This window comes from Aedes aegypti, chromosome 1 (assembly GCF_002204515.2).
Source record: "Aedes aegypti strain LVP_AGWG chromosome 1, AaegL5.0 Primary Assembly, whole genome shotgun sequence".
In the NCBI taxonomy this organism is placed as follows: domain Eukaryota; kingdom Metazoa; phylum Arthropoda; class Insecta; order Diptera; family Culicidae; genus Aedes; species Aedes aegypti.
In genome coordinates this window covers 241703102-241728758 of record NC_035107.1, presented here as the reverse complement: position 1 = coordinate 241728758, position 25657 = coordinate 241703102, and the positions used below count along the sequence as shown (strand labels likewise).

Genomic DNA, 25657 nt, shown 5'->3' with positions numbered 1-25657 from the left:
AACATGAGCATCAACCGGGGGGGCGGAGTCAATGTTGGTCAAACCGTCTGAGCGTCTGTGGGGTGCATTAAGAACTTTTCGAATGTCCCTAAAAACCAAAAATTCGGGTGTTCTTCCGTTTTCAAATAACATAGAAGCAGGGTTGCGATGGATCTTCTTCGTGAACAATGATCGACGCATCTTCGTGATCCAACATTCGCCAAAATTCATTTTTCATTTTTGCGTCACGAAGAGCATCGCAAAAAGCGAACGAATACAACGCCGAAGAGGCAAAACGAACACACCGATAAGTGGTTCGTGAAGCCTTTTCACTCGTAGGATTCATTTATCCACGCGCTGTTCATTCTCGTGATTCATTGCAAGGTTGCTTCTTCCCGTAAAGTCAAGCAAACACTCCACGCTAAGTCAGCTCCACGCAGCGCATGTGTTAAAACTACACAGAATGAGCCAACCTATGCAGAACTGGTTGACTGAGTGAAAATTCTGTGTAGGTCGCACTCATTCTGTGAGTTGCCGACGTGTTGACCTTCGGCTGTGCGGGGATCGATGAAAACGGAACTGTCAATGATCTCCCGCGCGGCAGCAAACAGTTGGCCATTGGTAAGATGGGGAGTTTTCTGAGTTGTTTTCTAGTGAAAAGACGGAAGATGGTCGCAAATACGAAAGTTTGTTCCCCATTTGCTTCCGCTCCGGCTATTCAAATAAAAATATATCTGAAAAACTTTAAAACTGGATTTTTTTATGTTTTCAGAAGCAAAACAAAAATGGAAGCGAATTCCGCATTCCAAGCGTTCCTCCTCTGTGCGCATTTCACTCATTCAGTTTTGTTTACCACCGTATGGGGCGGTCCATTAATTACGTAAGACAATTTTGGCGGTTTTTAGACCCCCCCTCCCCCCATGGTAAGATTTTTTGTATGAAAATTACAAATAATTTGTATGGCGCGTAAGAAATCTCAAACCCCCCTCCCCCCATAACCCCTTACGTAATTAATGGACCGCCCCTATGCACAAAACTGTGTAGAGCCCCTTTGCACAGAATCTGAGCTGCACGAAAAAAGGTCAATTTTGTGCGCTCGGCATTCATTTTTGAGCGGAGCAAGTTTAGCGTGGTTGTTGCGACCCCGCATGAAGATGATCGAAACGAATATTTTCCTGTTCTTCGCGAAGAGCAGGCAGCGTGGATCGTACCGTTCACATTACCGAGCGATGGAAAATCACCCGATGATAGCGTCGGGAGAAACAGCGATCCGAAAATGAAACACGAACGAATGAAGCGCCCGAACTGTTGTTTGTGTTTATTCGCAGATTTTATTTTGATGCCTACGAAAATTCATCATGCCTCGCGTTTCCGATCGTTGTTCAGCATAGATTCTATGATAGAAGAAAGCTCAAAACTTGAGCTAAAAATATTAAGGTGAAGCGGCGTGTAAGTCAAAGAATCATTAGAATCATCATTGATGTATTAGTTGTAGTGTCGCCTTTCCATGTATATTTTCAAAACAAACAAACAAAAAATATAACATTTGTGTTAGGCATATTTTTATGTAAACACATGGGAAATTTAGTAGATTGACGAGTATTGGAAACCAAATTCAACTCTTCAATCGTACATATCAAAAGAAAACATTACAATTTAATGAAGGGCAACGGAATTTCTCTGTTTTTAATTGTATTTATCGCATATTTTTGTTATGCATCGGTACGGTTTATGTTTGCAAGGGAGGACGGTGTTGCCAGGTGATTGGTGACAGATTTTTCTAGCAATTTGGAGATTTTTTTTTGAGAATATAAATCTCATGTATATTGTAGCTAAATTGATAATGCTGTACCTGAAAGTGTTGATTAAATATTGAAATACCACCTGAAGCATTTTTCTTCGCATAAATTATCCATTAAATCAGGTGATAAGCAGTTATATTTCATCAATGTTGCAAATACCAATACTATCATAACAATATGTTAATGATTTTGGAAGAAGCCATTTTGTGATGACGCACCAAAAGGCCTTAAGATTTGAAGGAAGCGTTATTTCCAAGTTATAAAATATGAGGCTCAGTAAAGCTTACGTAAGTTGTTCTTATTTTTTCAACCAATTTTAAATGTTTACAAAAAGTTTGAACAATCTTAAGTTTGTCTAAAGACATTAACCGGCAATTATAAAAATTAGGGCCAACCATTGTTTTCGCATTTTACGAAAACAGTAAACTTTGTTTGACTATAACTTCATGAATGTAACCGATTACGAAGATTTCTCCAAGCTTACGAGATATGGAATATCGAATAAGGGAGAGTTGACTGTATTTCATAATTAGAAAATAAAATTGACTAGCGCCAGAGCCTTCGAGGGTATAAAGAGTTTAGAATGAGACTTCATTTTTGTCCTTTTTGATGAGTCCTGACAATATTCTAAACCATTCACACAACGTACGCTGAACAGTCTCGAAAGTTTTATGGGAAATGAGAATTTGGGGACGAGATTATAGGGGATGTTATATAAAATCATGCATACAGTTCGAAACCATTCAACTCGAAACTAATCGCTTTCCTATCTCCTTCCAGTTTCCGACGACAACAGTTCGGTACAGTCTTCGCCGTGGCAGCGGGACCACTGCTGGAAGCAGACCAGCCCTCGTTCCAACATCTCCCGGGAGATGGCTCTGTACTACCACCGACCGAGCTGCGTTCGGTTCAAACTGTCGCGCGACGAGTGGAAACGGTTACGGCTGAAACGGAGACGACCTTATGAGCCGGCTTCGGTCCACAATGCCAACGCGATAGCCCTGCACTATGAGATTATTATGGATAGAGTTCCGGGGGATGCGACGTCACCTGCGGCGCAGGCAAACGTCGATGCGATGGATTTCAAGATGAACGGCAAATCATCGGAGACTGGCAGCGATGAGGACGAGGATAGGGGAAAGCAGCAAACGAACGGAGTGGCCAAGGCGGTGGAGAACGGAACGAAAGATTTCAAAAACTAGCAGGCGAAGGGGACTGCTGAAACGGAGGAAAGAACTGACCGCGATAGTGCAGCAGTTGACTGTACGGGTAGCGAACAGTACGAACAGTGCACCTCGATTGCCACCGGCTGGCGTGAGGAATGTGTTCAATTCGTCCCATCAGCAGCACGTGTCTCCTCGGAAAAGAATACTCAGAGAGTTGGAGAAGGTCTCGCTGGAAGATAGCAGTACTATGAAAAGATCTCGTTCGAAACCTGGTAGTAATAGCACTGTGATTACGGCGACGACTGCAACTCCACTGGCATCGGTTAGCAGCAATGGGAACGGCCCTAGCAATTCCACTAGTAGCAGTAGTAATACAAACGGTAAGCTGACCAACGGAGCGTCAGCTGTAGAATCGCGCGCACCGTCGGTCCCAACGACGCCGGTTTCGCGCCCAATCAGTAGCTACAGTATAACCTCGCTACTCGGACATAACTCATCTAGCGAAAGCAGTAACAGTAGTAGACCGAAGCATGAAACAAACACAACCACTAGTCATCATCCGTACCAGCAGCATCAAGCTTCTTCGCACTATCAGTATCTTGGTAAGGACGTTGTTACGTCACCCAAATCTCCCTCCGAAGCGCATCTAAGTCAGAGGTACTACGGCAAGAAGAAATCCCCCAGCTATGGTTCACAGAATGCAGCTTCTCCGAATTCTGCTACCGATTATGGTGCCAGCAGCTACGGCATGGTGCGGTCACCAAACCTCAGTCCCAGTCCGGAACACCAAGGCCATAGTTTTACACGCTATCGACAGCACCCGTACAGTATCCATCCGACAGTATCGTCCCCGAGCAGCTATTCTAGTGTGTCACGATGTTCTCCTTCGCCTAGTACCAACGATTCTGCCAGTTCGCCATACAGCGGAAGTGCGAAATACCGGGCGGCCTATCTAGCTTCCGGTGGCTCTCCTCCCTCATCTTCCAACCCGACGACGGCAAACTCCCCTCAACACTATTCCCGGCAATCCCCACTGAACTTTGCTCGATCTCCGCCTCCTTCCCACCAAGCTAACTACCCACCGAGCAACAGTCTCCGGAACAACGGAAAAGACTCTGCTTCATCGCCTCGAGCATCGCCAAGCGTAGAACCAATCCGGGTGCCGGCAACAACGCCCACTTCATCTAGTTCGGCTCCCACCATCCGAACTGTGCCAAAGAAAACAGCTGCCCTTCGGCAACAATTCGGCTCACCTTCCTCATCCCCTTCCGCCGTTGATGCCGCAAGGCGTGAACGTTCCAATTCAAATGCCTCATCAACTTCCTCGGAAATTGCCCGTACGGCCCACTTCAAAAAGGAACTGGACTATGCCGAACGGTCAGCCGCTTCTGATGTCGTCGATGGATTGCCACCGACGCTCTCCACTTCCCAACCCAGTCCCGTGATTCGCCCGAGTACGGTAATCGCTTCGCCAACTCCGCACCATCCCGTTCCGAATCCGTTCTACATGTACCCGCCTCAGATAGCCGCCTCGCTACTAGCTGCCCAGCAGTCCAGTGCTGTTCCTTTCCTGCCGGCATCGCCGCTCACGTACTATCAGCACATGTACAACCAGGCAGCGATGGCAGCGGCCTATCGAAATCCGCTCTGGATGCACTATCAGGGCATATCGCCGCATGCTGCAGCAGCTGCTGCAGCCGCGGCAGCCGTTTCGCCACCCAGTGCTCCTCATCCGCCACCAAGTAGCAGTAGTAGTACCAACAGTACCGGTACTAGCAATAGTATCCACCGAGACGCACAACAACGAGATTCCAATCGAATACATTCCGCAGCAGTAGCTGCTACCGGTTACAACCACGGTGCCAACAGCAGTAGTAGCGCCACCACCTCAACAACCACTTCCACACACAGCAGTAACAACAGCAGTAGCCACATCCACGGAAGCAGTTCTTCCCCATCGCCTGGTGCAATGGCACTGAACTACAGTGCGGCAGCCCTGGCAGCGTCCTCCCACCATCCTCATCATCAACATCAGCATCAACATCCGCATCATCCAACGCCGCACCACCATAGCCTGGCGGCAGCAGGACCGTGGAGTGGTGCACAGCACGATGCACCACCAACGGGGACGAGCGGAACGGCGGCCACCAAGGAAGACCACGGAGCAGGTAGGTCGCAATTCTGAAATTGGGGGGTTTATTTGACAGGGTCGCTGGAGGTAGTCGACAAGTCCTACGGACCTGGTCGATATAGCATTTAAAATTGTTCTGCTAGTTCGCGGATTTGGCAAGCACGAGAACTTGATCAGCAAAGTCACTGGACCTGGAGAGAGAATCCCAGGCTTTGATTACCAATTTTCTGGATTCTATCGGACAACAAACTTGTTAAGCACTGGATTTAACCGGCAAGGTTTCTCGAAAGCCTATGGGTGACTTATTGAGACAAGGCCGCTAGATTTCTTCAAGATGTTTTAGAGTCTACATAGCCTCAGGACAAGGTCTCCCGTCTCGATGAGAGGGTTCCAGGTTTCATCGGCAACTCCACCGGATTTGCTCAACTAGGTCCCGAGTACATCTCTGTCGGGGATTATTCTGAACAATATGAGAATGGCTAAGGGAATTTCTCCAAATATTCTTTCCAGAATCTTTTATTGGTTTCTTCTAGTTATTCTACTTTGGAGTTTTTGCAGGGATTACTAGGGATTCCACCTGAAATTCTTAAAAGGATTCTACCAGGAGTTTTATCGATAATCCCTCTAGAAATTTATCTACAGATTTAACCAGAAATTTATCCGGAGAAAATCCGTCAGGGACACCTTCCATGCATTCTACCAGACATTTCTCAAAGGTTCCTCTATTCCGAATTATTCAGGATTTGCTCCACTGATTCCTTCAAAGATCAATCAAAAATCCTCAAGTGATTTCTTGAGTAATTCTTCAGGACTTACTCCGAGGCTGCCTCCAAGAATTCGTCCAGAAATTTCTATAACAATTTCTTCAAAAAAAATCTCTAGGAGTTCTCCATCACGCATTACTCCAGAAATCACATTACGATTTCAAATACGGGGATGAACCAGCCTCGGGCTGAATTTCCCCATCATAAAGAGTCAATCAATCAAATCACGAATTCTTCCAGAAACGTCTCCAGGGATTCTTCAAGAAATTCATAACTAGAAATTTACCCAGGGGACTTTTTCCAAGACATCCAGCGAATCCATCAGCAATTCTTCCCAGTAATTTTTCTACGGGATCCTCCGTAGATTTATCCAAAAACTCCTAAAGGGATTCATCAGTAATTCTTCCTAGGCTTCCTTCTAGAATTCCACCAAAAAATCCTCTTGGAATTTATGTAAGAATTTATCCTGCGAACCTCCAGGAATTCCTAAACAAATTCTTTCAGAATTCTTTTCCTGAGATTCCACCAGGAATTCTTTCAGAAATTCTGACAGCAATTCCTTCAGAGATTGCTTGAAGAATCCCGCCTATGAAATTACTACGAGGATTCCATAAAATATCCCACTATGAATTTCCACCAGGAATCAAAAATCCTATCAAAAATCTTCCGGTGATTCTACTAATAATTTATCTAAAACAGATTCCTCGAGAAAATCCTTCAGCGTTTGATCCAAACATTCTTCCAAGGATTGCATCGGGTATTCCTACAAGACTTTCTCTAAAATTCTTTCAGAAATTTCTACAGAAATACCTGCAGAGATATACTCCAGGAATTCTCACAGTGATTCTACCCAGAATTTATCCAAGGATCAATCAATTCCTCCAAGGATTCCATCAGGAAGCCTTCAAGGATTCCATAATGAATGCTGCAAAAGAATTCATCAAAACTTCCTGCACGGGATTCCAGCAGGAATTCCTTCAGAGATTCCAGTTTCAATTTTTTGAGATTTTGAGAGAATTCCCCAGATTATCCTCCGGGGATTCTTCGAAAAAATCTTCAAAAAATTCTCTTGTAAATTCGTCCAGTGTTTTCGTCAAGTATTCATCCTGGTATCCCTGAAGGAACCCTACGAGGCATTCGTCCTGGGATTTCTTCAGGAATTACTTCAAGAGTCTACCAGAAATTCCTCCGAAGGTTCCTAAAGGAATTCATCCATTATTTCCTTCCAGTATTTCATGTAGGATTTTTTCCAAGGAATAGGGCGCTATTTAAAGCTTAAAAGGCAATAGATGGCTCTTTTTAAGTGGCAGTAAAAACGAAATTCTGAAGCAAAGAAAGCACCGTGGAACATGAACTAAACACTAAAGACTTATATTCACATAACGCTTTATTTCTAATAACTACTTTTGCGATCCAGTTTGCTAATTGCTTGTAATTCACGTTTTTCATTATTGTCTATACATTTTGAAAGTTCTCCACTACCATTCTTCCATGCGCTTGTGTTGGAAGTTTAGGAAATTTGAGAATCCAGCGTAGCGCGATCAGTGAGTGGAATACAAACATCAGTGTGAGAGATACTGAATGTTCGAAAGGTTTGTACTTTTTGCCGCTGGCGCCAACTTTTAGCGTTTAACAACTAAATAATGGGGCCCAGATAGCCGTAGCGGTAAACGCGCAGCTATTCAGCATGACCATGCTGAGGGTCGTGGGTTCGAATCCCGCTGGTCGAGGATCTTTTCGTATAGGAAATTTTCTCGATTCCCAGGGCATAGAGTATCTTCGTACCTGCCACACGATATACACATGCAAAAATGGTCAATTGGCAAAGAAAGCTCTTAGTTAATAACTGTGGAAGTGCTCATAAGAACACTTATCTGAGAAGCAGGCTTTGTCCCAGTTGGGACGTAACGCCAGAAAGAAGATGAACGAAATAAACAGTCGTTACTCTATTCAATAAGAATAATTTTATATTATCCTTTAGGAACTCCTTCCTTCAGATATTGCTTCAACAGTTTTTCCAGAGAAATTTTAAGGAATATCTCCAGAGAGTTCTCTGGGATTTTTTTAAGTGATTTCTTCGGTGATTTCTCCTAGAATTTCTCAAGGAATTGCTCCATGATTTTTTTTAGAAATTGTACAAAAAAAAACTTTCGGATTTACTCCAGGGATGCAACCTATCGGCATTCAGAGAAATACTTTGTTTAATCCTCGGAGTAAATAAGATTCCACTTTGAAGGGATAATCTTTTGCAATTCTGTAGAAGCTCCCTGATGAAATACCTGGAGTAGAGAAAGAAAGAAATTTTAGATCGGTTCTTCACAGAATTCCTAGTAGATTATCTCGTGGAAATATTGGTGGTTTTGGTTGATTCCCTGGAAAAAAATCTGATGACCCTGAATCAATTCTATGAATAGAAATCCTAGTAAAACTTTTGAAGGTTTTTTCTGGTAGCACCTCAGACGAAACTCTGGGAGTTATTTTCTGGTGAAAATTCTGGCGAAACTCTGGTGATGTTCCCAGTGTTAACTCTGGAAGAGCTCCTGGGAAAAACTCCTCTCTCGAAAAATTACTGGCGAAATAATGAAGAAACTGGTGAAGTCTCTGAAGGAATTACTGGTGGAATCTCCATAGAAAAATGTGGTCGAATCCCTTGAGAAATTCGCTAAAGGATCCTTGGAGAACAACCTTGGAGATTTTTTTCCAGAATGTTTTGGAAGATCCTCTGGAGGATTATTGAACTCACGGTAAAAGTTGGCGGAGTTTCTGAAAGAATTTCTACTGAAATCCCTACAAGAATTTCAGCTGACTATTTTGGAGGTTTTCCTAATGGAAATTCTGGGAAATTACCTGGAAGGGTTCCAGAGGAGCAACCTCAAGTGGAATTCTTAGAGAAATCCGTGGAGGATTTATATAGGGGTTTTTAATTGGAATCCTTGGAGAAAATCCCAGCGGATTGTTTAAAGAAATTCCTCGTGGGATGACTGAAGGAATTGTTAGAGGAATCCCTAAAAGAATTCCTTTTTTGAATCCCCGGAGGAACTCCTGATAGAGTCACTGTCACTGTGACTGTCACTGTCACTATTGGATTCCCCAATTAATTACTGGTAAAATCCTTATGAGTAATTTCTGATATAATCCCTGGAGGAATTCCTGATAACCCTTAAGAATGCCTGGAAATATTCCTATAAAAATTCCGAAAGGAATACTTTGAGGAATTCTTCTTCATCCCTTTTCGCGAGGAATCCCTTGAAAAGGACCGCCCACCGATGGTTTGAGCAAAATCAACTCTTTTGATTTTCGCCGAACGACCCGTCAACCATCAAATCGGTTTCACAAACTGTCAAATTGGTTCGTCAAGCAGCATCACACACGGTCAAACATAGCACCAACATGAGCATCAACTTGGGGGCGAAGTCAATGTTGGGCAAGCCGTATGAACGTCTGTGGGCTGCATTATGCATCCAGATTCCTTCTGGAATTCCTCCACAGATTCGATCAAGAGTTCTTTCAGGGATTGCACCTGGAATTCATCTAGGGATTCCATCAGAAGTTTCTCCAGGGATTCTATCAGCAGATATTTCAGTGATTCCACCTGAAATACCTATTGGCTAAGTTCTTTTCACTCAATCGGCTGATCAAATAACTCAACTTCCAGTACAGTGCCACTTACTCAAATTTGAGGTAACGCACTAAGGTTTGATTTTTGGGTTGTTTTGCTCTTCGCTCTCTGACAACAATAGAAAGAGCGAATGAAATAGGGAGAGAAAAATAACTCAAAAGTAAGTTAAAAAATACTCAAATATGGGTTTTCCGTTTTCTCCGTGTAGGGATTCTATCAGGAGTACCTTAGGGCTTTCATCAGAGTTATTCTGGGGATTTCATCAGAAGTTCCTCCAGGGATTCCATCAAGAAATCCTTTTAAGATTTCACCCGGAATTCCTCAAGAATTCCATCAATATTTCTGCTAGAAATATCATCAGTTCCTCTAAAGATTCTATCCGGAAACTTATCAGGAATCCTTCATCAGAAGTTCCTCCAATGATCAGACGCTCTTTCAAGAATATCTTTAAAAATTCCTCCGGGGATTCCATCAGGAGTTTTCCTACTGGATACTATCTGGAATACCCTGAGGGCTTCCATCAGAGTTGTTCTGGGGATTGCATCAGGAGTTCCTCCAGAGTTCTTTCTAAGATTCCACCTGGAATTCCTCCAAAGATCATATCAGGAGTTCCTCCAGAGATTATATCAGGAATTTCTTGAGGAATCACATCGGAGTCCTGATTCTGGGAATATCATAAGGATTCTTGCAGGAATTCCATCAGGAGTCCCTTGCAAATGGTATTCCTCCATGAATTCCATCTCTAGCAATTCCATCAGAAGTTTCTCCAGCATTTCCTTCAGAGATTCCAACTGGAATTACTCCAGGGTTTCAATCAGGGGTTCCTAAGGATTCCATCAGTAGTTCATAAGAAATTCCTCCATTGATTCCATCAGGAGATCCTTCAACAATATCTTTAGAAATTCCTTTAAGGATTTCATCAGGAGTTCCTCCAGGGATTCCATCAAGAGTTCCTTCTGAGATTTCACCAGAAATTCCTCAAGAGACTCTTGGGTTTATTCTACGAGTGGCGTGAGGTGACAATTGTCGGTGTCGTATAGCGAGGTGACAATTCTCGACTCGAATGAAGTGACTCGCCGTGTAAATCAAATGGATTATTATTATTATCTTTATTAAGGAGATTTTCAGCCCTATGGCTGGTTCATCTCCGTAAATCAAATGGAGAGTCACTTCACTCGAGTCGAGAATTGTCACCTCGCTATACGACACCGACAATTGTCACCTCACGCCACTCGTAGAATTAACCTATCTATCAGGAGTTCCTGTAGGGATTATATCAGGAGTTCATCGAGGAATTCCATCAATATTTCTTCACAGAAGGAGTTCCTCTATAAATTCTATCAGGAGTTCCATCAGGAAACTTACCAGGAATTCCTCCAGAAATTTCATTAGGAGTTCATCTATAGATATCGGCAGGAGTCCCTTCAATAATTCCATCAGGTGTTCCTTCAACAATATCTTTATATTCCTCCAAGGATTCCATCAGGAATTCCTCCAGGTATTCTATCAGGAATTCCAATAAGAATTCTATCAAGAGTTCCTTCAGAGATTTCTTCCGATATTCTATCAGGAGTTTCTCAAGAGTTCCCCAAGGAATTTCATCAGCATTTCTTCTAGAGATATCATAAAGAATTTCTCTGGGCATTCTATCAGGAGTTCCATCAGGAATCTTATCAGGAATTCCTACAGGGATTTTATCAGGAGTTCCTATATCGATTCCATTAGGAGTCTTCAAGTGATTTAATCAGGAGTTCCTGCAATGATTTCACCTGTAGTTTCTGCAAGAATATCTTTAGGAATTCCTACAAAAGTTCCATCAGGAGTTCCTCCGGATACAATCAGGAGTTTCTTCAAGGATTCCATCAGGAATTCCTTCAGGAATCATCATTATTTTTGTTCAGATATTTTATCAGAAGTTCCGATAGAGATTCCATATCAGAAGTTTCTTCAGAGGTTCCACCCGGAACTCCTCCATTAGAAGGTTCTTCTAGGGATAACACAGGAGCTCTTCTGGGAATTACATCAGAAGTTTTTTTTAGAGATTTCAAGAAGTATTCCTTCAGGGGTTTCATTAGCATTTCCTTTAGACATTCCACCTGGAATTCCTCCTGGGATTCTATCAAGAGTTTATGTAAGAATTCCATCAGGAGTTCCCCCGAGTCTTTCAACAGAAGTTCCCAAGGGATTCCATCAGGAGTTCTTCTAAGTACTTTATCAGAAGTTCCTCAAGAGTTCCCATTGGGAGTTCCTTCAGAGATTCTACCTGGAATTTCTACAGGAGTTTATCTAATGATTCCACAGGAACTACTCTTAGGATTTCATCAAGAGTTCTTCAATAGATTTCATTTGGAGTTTCTGTAGGGATTCTATCGGAAGTTCTTTCATGGATTCCGTTAAAAAAACTTTTAAGACTTCATTAGAAAATCTTCCTAGGATTCCATCAGAAGTTCTGTCAGGGATTATATCTGGAATTCTTATAAAGGATCCTTCAGCAATCCCTCTAAGGTTATTCTGGACCCCATTAGGCAACTTATTGAGGATTCTTCTCGAAATGTATTAAGGAATTCTTCCAGGGATTTTATCAGAAATTTCTTGTAAGGATTTCTTTACTGGAATTATTCAAGAGATTCCTTGCAGAATTTCTCAAAGTAGGAATCCTACGGAGAGGAGAATCTTTGAAAAAAAAAAATGTTATAACAATCTATGGATGAATTCTAGGAGGCAACCTTGATGCCACCTGAAGGAATTTCTGGTTGAATTTGTGGATAAATTACCAGAGGAATTATTGATAACATTCGTGGTAGAATCTCAGGAGGAAATTTTGGTGGAATCTTTAGTAAAACTCAAGGATTCCTGGAAAAACTTCAAAGTAAAATAACTAGAGGAAACCACTAAAAGATTGTGGATAGAATGATTGAAAAAAAAATCCCATTTCCCATTATCATATCAATGGCTGCTCAGAAAATTCCCCGAAAGAGACCCCTCATAATTCCAGAGTTTTGCCGGAATACTTCGCACGAATTATATCTTGAATTCCCCTTAAATATTTATTTCTTCCGGTATTTAAATGTTGAAAGTTCAGCTCTTCCTGACTGCGATTATTACAAGAAAATCGCTTAAAGATTTTCCCTCACAGCCACAGCATTCGAAAAAATAACAATCACATATTCACTAGAGTCTCGGCAAGTGTAAAAACATGTATCGTGTTACTGCAACCAACCTTGACAGTCGGTCAAACGGTTGCATCAACATAAATCGGTTTGACTAACTTGGGGGGCAGAGTCAATGTTGGTCAAACCGTCTCAGCGTCTGTGGGCTACATTAGACAGTTAGACAGATTTTTAGACTTGATAGATAAAGTCGCAAGATGTTTTCGACAATGCCTCCGAAATTTCTGGAAAATGCTTACGAACTTATGGCTTCTGGGCTCCATCTAACGGTTTTCAGACTTGATTGAACTGCCTCCGAACTTTTCCGACAATGTTTCTAGATTTGATAAGAAGACTCCCAGGCTTGATCGATCAAGCCTCTTGGATATTCGAAGAAACCTTCAAACCTGCTCGAGAGATTTACATAATAAATCGACAAGACCACCGGTCTTGTTCAACAAAACCTGGTATACTTAGTCTCGAGGGGCTTTCAGGCTTGCTGGAAAAGGCCCCCGAACAGTCTGAACGTATGCGAAGTGGCTTCTTTTTTTTGTTTTTTACAAGGGGGAAATCTGCAAACAGATCCCCTGAGAAGATAACTCAGGGAATGCGGGGATGACGCACCAACGACGACCCGCTAAAACCAGCCTATGCACTGTGCATGAGCAATTCATTTAGAATTGCTCAAGTGGTGAACAGTGCATCGACATGACCCTTGGACTCAGACCCTCATCTCCCCGGAACCACCTTACGGTATTTCTTCGGGAAGGGACCAGTGCATATAGCACAACACGTGTAGCAGAAGTAGCCTAGGCAAACTGCTTCTCCTAGCCGACTTAAACAATGTTACAAGGGACCAGCCTCGGCAGGGCTAATCCTCTGCAGCCAACTCTTGGTCGGCGCGCCATAGACGCTGCAATTCTAACATAATGTGAGTGACAGCCGTAGTTACTGCATTCCAGCACTCGGCATCCGCACACATTCTCTCTATAATATTGTCGGGGGACGTGTCCCCTCCGCATGTAGTGAGCATGCGACCTCTCACAACAACGAAACGGGGGCAATCGAACACGACATGCTCCGCTGTTTCCTCTACACCAGCACAATTGGGGCACGCAGGAGATTCTGAGTGCCCGAACCTATGCAGGTACTGTCTATAGCAACCATGTCCTGACAGAAACGAAGTGCGAAGTGCGAAGTGGCTTCTGGGCTGCGTCTAACGGTTTTCAGGCTTGATCGACGAAGCCTCCGAAGTTTTTCGACAACGTTTCTGCACTTGATTAGACTTCTAGGCATGATCGACCGATTCTCCGGATATTCGATTTATTCTATAAATCTGCTGAGCGATTTATAGGCTAAAAATCTGCTGAGCGATTTATAGGCTAAATCGGTAATGGTCTTGTTAAACAAAACTTGGTACTTGGTATCAAGGGGCTTTCAGACTTGCTGGAAACGGCCTCCAAACTTATGCGAAGTGGCTTCAGGGCAGCGTTTAGGATTTTTAGGCTTGATCATCAATGCCTTCGAACTTTTTCGAAAACGTCTCTGGATTTGATAAGAAGACTTCCAGACTTGATCGACCAAACCTCTCGATTTAGTCGAAGACATCTTTATTTATTCCGTCTGTGGATATGATAAGAAGACATCTAGACTTGATCGACCAAGTTTCCGGATATTTGACATAACATTTAAAACTGCTCGAGAGATTTACAGACTAAATCGTTAAGACTACCGCTCTTTTTCAACAAAACCTGGTACTTGATCTCAAGGGCCTGAAATGCTGGAAAAGGCCTGGGAACTTATGCGAAGTGGCTTGTGGGCTACGGCTAACAGCCTCCGAAATGTTTCGACAACATATCTGGATTTGATAATAAGACTTCCAGACTTGATCGAACAAGCCTTCGGATTTGGTCGACAAGGCATCTTTATTTATTCCGTCTCTGAACATGATGAGAATCTCCAGGCTTGATCGACCAAGCCAGATATTCGGCTAAACCTGCTTGAGGGATTTACAGACTAAATAGGTAAGACTACCCGTCTTGTTTATTAAAACCTGGTACATGGTCTCAAGGGACTTTCTGACTCGCTGGAAAAGGCCTACGAACTTATGGGAATTGGCTTCTGGGTTGCGACTAACGGTTTTCAGGCTAACCTCAGGATCTTATCGTAAAAGCGTTTGGTTATAATCGATGGAGCCAGACATTTTGATCGATAAGGTAATTGGACTTTTTCAACAAGGCCAGACCAAATACTTAGTCAAGGGACTTCTAGGTTGGATTGGCAAATTCCCTAAATTGTTGAACAAGGCCTCCAAATTGATCGGAAAGATTTCAAAGAATTTGTTCAATGACCACTTTGGGTCTTGTTACACAAAGCCTTTAGACTGTATCTAGACAGAGAGGATTTAAGGTTTGATCGATAAAATTTCAGTGTTAGACTTGATGAGAGCCTTCCTGATATTGTGCAACTCTGGATTTGATCGACTTGGTCTTCGGTTTTGGTCGACGATGTAACTGAACTTGTTCAACAAGAGATGATTATTGGTCCAGGGACTTTCAGATTGTTGGTCAAGGTCTTCTAACTTGTTGTTCTATGGGGCCTCGAAACTTCGTCGAGAAATCATCAAGCTTGATCGACAAGCCCCAGGATCAGTTCTACTAGAATATTTATAGACAGAGAGGTTTTCAGCAGGTTTGATCGACAAAACTTCAGTATTGGACTTGATGAGAGCCTTTCGAAGACCTGATCGACTAGGTCTTCGGTTTTGGTCAACAAGACTAGACAACTGAACTCGTTCAGCAGGGTTATATTATTGGTCCAGGGACTTTCAGATTTGTTGGTCAACGTTAACGAGTGAACTCGTGCAGCGGTCTATTGATAGTCTCGCTTACTGTGCGCCTACTTATACGTTTTATCCAACGGCCACGACCTTGTAAAAAAAATTTTTTTTTCAATATAATAATGATAACAAATTTTATTAATCCCTATGATTTAACCTATATATTAATATTGTGTCACCAATCCAATTCCAGATGTTCCGCTCAACCTGTCGAAGCACTGAGGATCCAACCAATACAATCGAAAAAACAGGAGCAAAGACGGATCAGTAACTGCATGGAGCGCTGCAATCCTACAAGTGTTGAAACAAAAAAACTACGCCTAGCGTACACAAGAAAACCAACCATTCGAAGCGCATTTTCGTCGTCCAATGTTGAAAGCTGTTCATGTACCTAAGTGTAATTGTGGTGGCTTTTTTCGGTAGATCGCCTTATCAGAAACTAAAAAGGTAAAACATATTAACAAAAATGAGAAACGAAAATGAAACAGAGAACAAACATTATACTGTAACAAAGGAACTGTCTTTTTGTGTATATTTATCGGAGAAGGGATAAGACGAAAATCGAAACTATATTGCTGTATGCTTTTTAGTGTTGTGTGATTCCGCTGATTGAATACATTTATGGTATATCGTTTTTAAGGAGCCCATATATATCTATATATATACATATATATTTGCAGAAAAGCAGAGAACAAGAGACATTTCGGAGAAGGGTCCAGTCTACAAAAAATAATATAAAAAAATGAAACCCAAGGTTTACACTATTTTCCAAAAGAAAGGAAGACAAACAAGAGGAAAAAGAACTATTTTTGCTAAAAAAAAAAGTTGTAATAAATTATTTGTGAGATGAAGAAATCAAACGGAGAAACTATATACATGTAACATATATACACGCATCTACATATATACACGTAACAGAAATATTATATATATACAAGAATGGAAACACTTGAAAAGGTAACAAACAATGAGTTTTTTTAATTCGGTACATTTTAGTACTGAACCTATTGAAATTTTTCGATAATGCTTTTGGCGAACGTGTATTTTTGACATTCTTACGAAGAACCAGACGAGTCAATTACAAGATTCGCACCGCGGCGCAATTCACGGAAATAGACCAAATCCAAAAACTAACTCAAATCTCTCAATCATCCCAAACAAAGAAAAAATGGTGCGCCATCTCTTGGCGAGCATTACGAATCTCGTCGGGGAGAGGCGGCCTCTCTTTCGTACTGTTCCTTAAAAAAAAAAATCGTAACACACTAATACATGCAAGTACGCTATATGTTTATAACCGATATCAACTAATCCCAACTGAATGTGCATTGTAATCGCTTTTTTCTTCCCCTAATCGCCCCGAATACCGCGTGTCTGTCGAATGTCTTCTATGGTGTGTAACCGTGTACTGTTCCCATCCCTGACCGCTTTCCGGTTCGTTCCTCTCTTCTTCTGCGCGCGTAGTAGCGAGAGATACGTTTACACAAAAGAATCTCATTCTCATCGCCACACTACCACTAATGCCGTGTAATAGAGAAACGACGCGTGTAATATTTTTATAAAGAGGAGTACTTTGTGCTAAACAAGAATTGTCGATTACACGAACTTGTAATGTGTATATTTCTATTCATAGACTGAAACAAAAGAACTATTACTTTAGGTGGGGTCGCTCGTTTGCGTGTGTGCGTGAGAGTGTTTGCGTTGTATCAATATCTAATATATACTCTGTACATGGAAGAGTGTGTTCGTGTGTTTGAGAGCGAGTGCGAGAGCGAATCTGTTTCTTTTGAAAGGCCATTTAGATGAGGAAACTCGACGGTGTGAGATGAAATCAAATTATCAAAAAAAATAAAAACAACTTGAAACTATAACATTCTTGATGAAGAAACAAAAAACAGCCAATCAAATTCGCTAAAACACAAAAAGTGCAACAATCCTTATGGGAAGAACAAACTATGTAGAGGGAAAATCAAGAGTAAAAGAAAGAGAGAAAAATAAGATATTTTTGTGCTATTTTTTATACATCTGTAGATCAGAGATAACGTAACTTAAAAAATATAAAGAGTAACACATTTCGGCCAATATTCCAGTTTTAAAAATAACGACAGAAACAGTACCAGAGAAATAGAGATGATATAACTAAATATAAACATACAGCATAAGCGAAAGAACAAAATAACAAAGTTGAAAGCATATTAGAAATCAAACGTAAAACAAAACAACAAATCGTAACATGGGAGAACAAACGAGAAAAAAAAACAAGAACAACAAGTGTGCCTTTCAAAACAACAACAAAAATTACAAACCAAAAAACAAACAAAATCAACTAACTAACAAATTATAGTGACAAAGATGGATCTTATCATACAATACAGTGCAGCCTACTGAACGAAGGAGCAGAAAATCGAATTCAAAGAGATATCAGTCAAAAAATGTTTGGTGAAATTACAGACATAACTACAACACAAGAGTGAACATCGAATTAGAGCGCTAGATGTATAGGAGAAATGAAGATGTTTCGCCAAGAAATCTTATGACAGCGAATCTAATGTTGTAATGGTCGTTTTGTGTGTTAATAAGTGTATTGTAACCTTCAGAGTACATTCCAACCAAAGGTATGCAGGGCATGTTTTTTTTGTGTTCAATTTAGTAGGGAAACGGAAACCAAGATGGTTACAAAAGCTTGGACAGATGTCGATTTGGGCATATAGTTTATGGATTGATTTATAGTTTTGATTTGGAAAGGGTCTCTGCTCTCCAGGAAACCATCGTCAACTGGGTTGGGTTGAAGTATGATTTTTTTTTTTTACTTTATTTGTGTGAATTTTAACTCATCCTCATTAGTTCTTCACTCTGTCTTCGTATGAGTCCAATCCAACTTTTTACGAACGCCAATGGTTGCCGCAATCAGGCTCGCTTTCTGATAGGGATCAAACAATATGACGTTTGGCTTTGGTCCGTAAAATAGGTCTTTTCTACAGGGCCTATACAAAACGACCCAAGCCAAACGTCAAGACGAAAGCTCCCTACCAGAAAGTGAGCCTGATTGAGGTAGCCATTAACGCTCGTAAAAAGCTGGATAGGGATTCATTCATGATATGGCAGGTCTTCATGATTTATTCAACAAGACATGAAGAGCCCTCGGACTTATTCGAAAGCTCTCTGAGCTTGTTCGTCAATGTCTCTGAACCTAATCTACGAGGTCAGTGGTGAGAGGCTTCCGGACTTGTTCTCGTTCAAATAGGTCGTCAAACATCGTGTTTGATCTAGCTCGAATTGGCTCGAAACAATTTCAGATTTGATCGACAAAGCCTTAGGATCTGTTCTCAAACAACTCTGGATTTATTGGACTGCCCTTTTGATGAATAAAGGCACTGAACTTGTTCAACAAGATCAGATTCTAGGTCAAAGGACATTTCAGACTAAACAAGATCTCCGCTCCAAACTTGTTCAACGAAGACACTTGTGCTTATTCTGCGCGGCGTGTGAGTCGAGACGAGTCGCTCTCACCGCGAGTGACGTGAGACGACTAATGTTAATCAAATGGGAGCGAGTCGACAATTGTCACCTCATTCGACTCGTGTCACCTCACACGCCGCGCAGAATAGGCACGTCTGAATGCTTTGTCGTTCAAACCTAAGAATGCTCTCGACTAGTTCAGTCGTGCCTATTCTGCGCGGCGTGTGAGGTGACACGAGTCGAATGAGGTGACAATTGTCGACTCGCTCCCATTTGATTAACATTAGTCGTCTCACGTCACTCGCGGTGAGAGCGACTCGTCTCGACTCACACGCCGCGCAGAATAAGCACACAGGACTTGATCGCCAAGGTCTCCAGACTTGGTCGACAAGACCTTTGAACTTTTTGACAAGGTATGCAGACTTGGATGGCAAGGTTTTCTGCCTTAGTCGACAAGCTCTCTGTACTTGTTTAGCAAAGCATCTGGGGTTGATCTACGAAGTCACTGGCGAGAGGCTTCCGGAATTATTCTTATTGAAGTAGGCACAAAGCCTCAGAATCTCTTCGAAATCTGATCGACAAATTCAACGGATATCGCCCCAAATGCCGATAAACTTACGGTTTTGATCGACAAATCCTCTAGATTTGTTGAATAAGGCTTTCGGAGAGCAAGTTTTCGATTTTTTTTTCAATAATTTTCAGACTTGATCCGTCAAGGTCTCAAGATTTGTTCGACAAGGCTGCTTTTAAGTTCCATAAGACCTGGACTTGGTGAGACTTGTCTTTGCAGACCTCACCAACAAGACCTCCGAATTTGATCGACAACACCTATGGTCTTGCTGAGAGGTTTTCCACGCTTGATCGACATGGCCTTCGGACTTGATCATGAACGAATCTAGTCGACAGGTCCTTGGACATATTTGACAAGGTATCTGAACTTGGTGAGAGAATTTTTAGATTTAGTCGATCACAACTCCTTTAGGCTTATCAAAACGAGACCTCTGGACATGATCAGCAAGATTTTCGGATTAGTTCAACAAGACCTCTGGTCTTGTTAGTTAGACTGTTAGACTGTTAGGCTTTCTAGAGAGATTTTAAGATTTGATTTGTTCAACAATGTATCCAAACTAGTTTTTCGATCCTCTGGGTTTACTGACTGCGAGAAACACCCTGGCTAGATTAGGGTAGTCGACAAAGCCACTGAACCTTGTTCAATAGGATCTGATACTTGGTCGAAGGACTTTCAGACTAAACATGGTCCCCGATCTAAACTTGTTCAACGTGGACGCTGGACTTGGTGAGAGGATTCCCTGGTTTGATCGACAAGGCATCCGCATTTCTGCAAAGGCTCTGGCCTTTTTCGACAATTTCTCAGGACTTGATCGCCGAGGTCTCCAGACTTGGTTGACGAGACCTTTGGACTTCTTGAACCGATCTTGGACGTCAAGGTTTTCCGAATTAGTCGACAAGCTGTCTAAAATTGAGGGCACTATTTTATAAGTCGAGTCGATCAAAAACGACTCGACTGGAGTCACTGTCGACCAAAAATTTCGCTCGACACGGCTCTGTCACTCGAGTTTATCGACAGTTGTCACTCTATGTGACTAGATTACTATGGGAGTCGACGGGTGACATCTGAAATATGCATGCTTACTTTGATCGACAATGACGACAGGCGAGTCACATGAATCCTCTCGATTTACAAAATAGACCCCTGATTGACATTCTTTTGAACATGTACTTATTAGACAAGTCTTCCAAAGTAGGTCGACTATTCTCCGAATTTGTCTAACTTCAGGTTGCTCTAGTTTACTCACGATCTCTAATAGTCTTGGAAATTGAAATTTGGTAAACATTTGGGGTAATTAAGGTTATATGATATACTCGTCCAACTGCTCGAATAACTTGATCTAGAAAAATCATACTTAATTGATTTGGTCATAATCTGTTCTCAAAGTGAAGACAAGTAGAAGCTTTCGTTGTCCGAGAACGAGAGCAGATTACGATCGACGAATTGAGGTATGAAATCTTATTAAATCGTATTAAGTATCTTGTGTTTACAGCAATCGGTGCATCGAACTCAACTCTTTTCATTCAAAAAGGAAGAAGGAATGCAAGATCCTTTATCATAAAAGGTAGAAATGCATTCGTTTTTCCTTTTTAAAACAGTCGCAAAGTGAGTGAAAGTTCATAAACTCATATTTTTAAGTCGAGTTTTGCTTGCATTTTGTGCTGATCTCATGAAGAAAGTGGAGAATTTCTAAAAAAAGTCGTAGAATAAACCCAAATATGTTTTTTTCAGTCCAGACGCTTGTCTCCACAAAAAGTTCTATTCGTTTGTTACGTACTTAAAAAACCTTATTTTTTATAGTTGGGTTTATTCTACGAGTGGCGTGAGGTGACAATTGTCGGTTTCGTATAGTGCAGTGCTGGAAAAGTTCGCATCACGAAGCAGCTCACGAGTGTATACCAACGCATAACAAACATCACAGACTCGGGATCTGGCTAGGTGTGAGTAAGCCCGCACCCGTCCGCTCGGGAGAACATGTCAAAAGAAGTAGCAACAAGCTCGCGAGCGTTTACTCGCGAGTAACCGAGCAAGGTGTGATTTATTATGGTTTTGACAGACAAATTAATTGTATAACCATCATATCGACAGTGAACTACTCGTTTGTAGTCAAAAGCCCTTGAAAACCATAAATCTCGGAGGGTAAGCAGCTTTTTTCCCAAAAGCACAATATGACTCTGAGCAGCTCCGAACACGTTCGCGAATCACTTTTAGCTTCAGTTACTCGAGAGTCGACAGATGCGAGTAAGCCAGCGCTCTGACGCTCGGGAGCGTTTGGTTTTGTTTTTGTTCCAGTTCAGATGAAGCGTTCGCCACTTTCCATCACTGGTATAGTGAGGTGACAATATTCGACTCGAGTGAAGTGACTCTCCATTTGTTTACACGGCGAGTCACTTCACTCGAGTCGAGAATTGTCACCTCGCTATACGAGACCGACAATTCTCACCTCACGCCACTCGTAGAATAAACCCAAGTAACAAATGTTTACAACTTTTTGTTTTTTTTTTTTCAATTTTCATCTCATCTAGATTATTTTAATCGAGCAGTTTTTATAAGCGGGTAATTTGTATAAGCTTTTAACCGTCAAACAGTTAAGTAAGGGTTAGGTTAAATACAAATCACAATAACAGAAAATCTTGGTTCGATTTACTCACTGTACGAGTAGCTCAAGCCGACATTTTCTCATTATTCCCGAAATTAATCGAAGATCGTGAGCTGTCAATCGGCATTAGGAGAGGAGTGCCACTCAATTCGATACAGAGATCTATTTTGTGATATGAGTCTCTTCTGAATGTGGTTTAATAACAAATTGCTGAGTTAGACTCACTTCAAACTTTGATTCATTCTACGATTCTCATCTCTCACTTGATAAAAATCTCAGTCTCGTATGTATAGGAAGGCGTCAAAACTCGACTTGAATTAGATGACTTGCCGTGTAAATCAAAATGAAGTTGAGTAGTTTTTCACCACGTTACACTTATATGAGTGCTAGAGTGTGATTATCATCCTCGATTTCCTATTAGAAAATATAGATTTGGATGAGGTGACTCGCAATCAAATTGGGATTCATCTCATTCCAATCAATTTTTATCAGTTGCAAGGTGGGAATGAAATGTCTCATCTCATGTCACTCGTAGAACACACTTTGCCAGTAAATTGAGGTGAGATATCTCAGTCATATATAGTGAGATGACAAAACTAACTCGGTTCGAGTGAGTTGAATAGGTTCACCATGTAAATCATATAATTGAAGTTGAGTACTCTCAACTGTCATATGAGATAGAGATGGGTCACCCTATTTTCACTCGTAGAATAAGCCTAGCATGCTTCTTCTACGAGTGAGGTGGAGTGAGATATCTAGATTTCTTAAAACTAAGTGAGACAAATCGACGCGAGTGAAGTGACTCGCCTGTTAAATCAAGTAGACTTTCCTCATTCTTCTCATTAGACGAATACGAGTATTGAATTCATCTCTCACTTGATGAAAATCTTAGTGTCGTATAGCAAGGCGTCAAAACTTGAATAAGGTGACTCGTCATGTAAATTAAGAAGGTTAATAACCTCATTGTGGTCGAGTAGTTACTTCACACACTTAAATTATTTCACCGACCTCAGTAAAATTTTTCGCCGAGAACCCAACAGCTGAGAGCTCGGTAAATTTTAACGCCGAATCTCGGTACTTATTTTACCGAGATTTCGGCAATCCGAATTTTTTGCCGAGATCTCGGCGAACGTTACCGAGGTTCGGTAAACGTTTACCGAGATCTCGGTAAAAGTTTTACCGAGAATCGTCAAATTATTACCGAGATATCAGCTGTTGGGTTCTCGGCGAAACCGTTTAAGTGTGCACAATACGATACCAAGATTCTCACCAAGCTTCAGTTACATGTGTGCTTAAGCGTGATTTCCTATGAGATCAGAAAACTAACTTTGAATGAGGTGACTCGCAATCAAATTGGAATTCATCTCAATCCAATCGAGTGTTCTTACTTGCTAGATGGGAACGAGATGTCTCATCTAACGCCACTCGTAAAATATTTTACGAGCAGATTGAGGTGCGAGATATCTCAGTCGTATATAATGAGATGACAAAACCCCACTCGATCCGCATGAGTTGCTTCACCGTGTAAATCATATAATTAGAGTTGAGTACTCTCAACTGTCATACGAGATAAATATGTCTCACCCCATTTCAACACTTAGAATAAGCCTAGCATGCTTATTCTACGAGTGAGGTGAGGTGAGCTATCTCGATTTCGTGAAACTAGATGAGACAAATCGATGCGAGTGAAGTGACTCGCCTGCTAAATCAAATCATTTCATTCGAATAGACTTTTCTCACTACCATTAGCTGAGTATTGCAATTTTAATTTCTCATTGAAGTAAAGCATCGCTAGAATCAAGCTGTGCCTAAAAATATAACAAAAATTAAAGGAGACATCATAACAATTAATCCATCAACGACAATGCCCAATGACTCTATTCAAAAATGAACACGCCCTGCCGAAAGTGAAACCATCTATTTATAGAAAGTAATCGCAGATTTCAAATCAGAAACCAGGAGTCCAAGGAAATTACCCTAAAACCGATGTATTTTTCGAAACATTTTACGCACACTTACAGATACATTCCAAGGGAAGGTTTATTTTTAGACGAGAAAAAGATTGGAAACAATAGAAGCGTGTACTCATACAGAAAGCATTTACAGTAACTTAACATATAAGTGTCCTAATGCATTTTATTCGGAACACTGTCGGAAAGATTCACACAACTACGCTGAATATACACACACATTTTTATAAACCCACCAAAAATTTTCGATAACATGTTTTTCGGAATCCAACAAACATCCAGTTTTGTAGTTAGCTTAACGATCAATCCACTCACTAGGAAAAACAAAATACAAAAATGGCGTAGCCTTACGTCAAAAGTTCACATACCTCACCCGGGACAAAAATGCATCCACAAACTTGCATGTACAGAAGAGCCTTCGTTTCGTTTTATGATACGGTAATTTATTTAATTTATTTTTGTTTTCTTGAAATCGTCGATTTTGGACGCTGAAACACTGTTTTCTTTAGGAAAAGTTGCATAAAAAAATCGTTTTTTACAAAATGTAAATTATTGTCGGAATTTTTTTCACTATCAATGGATGGCCTAAGGATAGGAACGCGCAAAGAAACACACTGTTAAATAATTTAAGAGTGTACAGCACTGCTGAATTTGAAGGACAAAATGTGAAACAAACTAAAAGATTTCGTTGTATAAAGTATGCTATAGTATGTATATTAGTCGGAAAGCTTCACAAATCCACGCGTACTCGAGTTACTCGTGTATCGAACGATTTTTAAATCGAAACAAGGGGCAAAACTCTCCCTGCAAGAATTATTTTATCAGTGGATCAATGGCTTTCCTTTCGCTTTCATAAACTCAACCAAACGCCTATTAGCAGCTAATCACTCATTCTATCCTGCGTATTGACATGCTTTATAAAACCTAAACCAATAGAAACCGACACAATCTATCTCATTTGACAGTTGAACAATGCTCGTCCTGAATTTTCTTGGTATTTGTTCAACTTCGGATAGTACTCATGTTGTTAATAGGTTACAGCCACTGTTATATGACCAAATTTGGTTATAAATAGGTTGTTGCAACAAAATGACTACCAGAATCGCAACCTAGTTAGCTTTGACAATCGCGCATGGCTTGCTCTGGTCATCAAATTACGAAACCGTAGAAATTTCAGGACAACATGTATTATTTTAACTTAACACTGATCACTTTTGGCAAAAATTGCACACTCACACAAACACACATTTTGGTTTCACGCACACACGAAGAAACGAACTTGAACGAAAAGACATGAATCGAAGAAACGGATGTGGAAAGAAAACACAACCACACACAAAAAAGTGTTGCCGTTGTTCTAAACTAAAAACTATGCCTAGTTGTATAAAAATATGGAAGACTTTATTTTCTCGCTTGTGTATATTTATTCCAATACAAAGAAAGATAAATTATAAAAATCGTTTTTATGTCGCAATATGCAAAGAAAAACACAAATCCAACGAAAACAATTGAAACAGTTGGACAACAAACAGTCAAACGCAAAGCTGCACGACATGTGAGCGGAAAACACGGTAGGATTTCATTAGTTATTTTTTTACTCTCGTAGTTCGAG

The 25657-nt window shown here is 41.1% G+C and overlaps 1 protein-coding gene across 1 annotated transcript in view; it reads left to right on the top strand.

The window, feature by feature from the left end:
* LOC5570841 (protein hairless) overlaps nucleotides 1-17672 on the top strand; it is a 94592-nt gene extending 76920 nt beyond the window's left edge. The window contains 3 exon segments of the mRNA XM_021837346.1: nucleotides 2562-2973; nucleotides 2975-5115; nucleotides 15643-17672. Of these exon segments, the coding sequence (XP_021693038.1) occupies nucleotides 2562-2973; nucleotides 2975-5115; nucleotides 15643-15671 (2582 nt within the window). The 3' untranslated portion in view covers nucleotides 15672-17672.
* Nucleotides 17673-25657: the final 7985 nt, after the last annotated feature.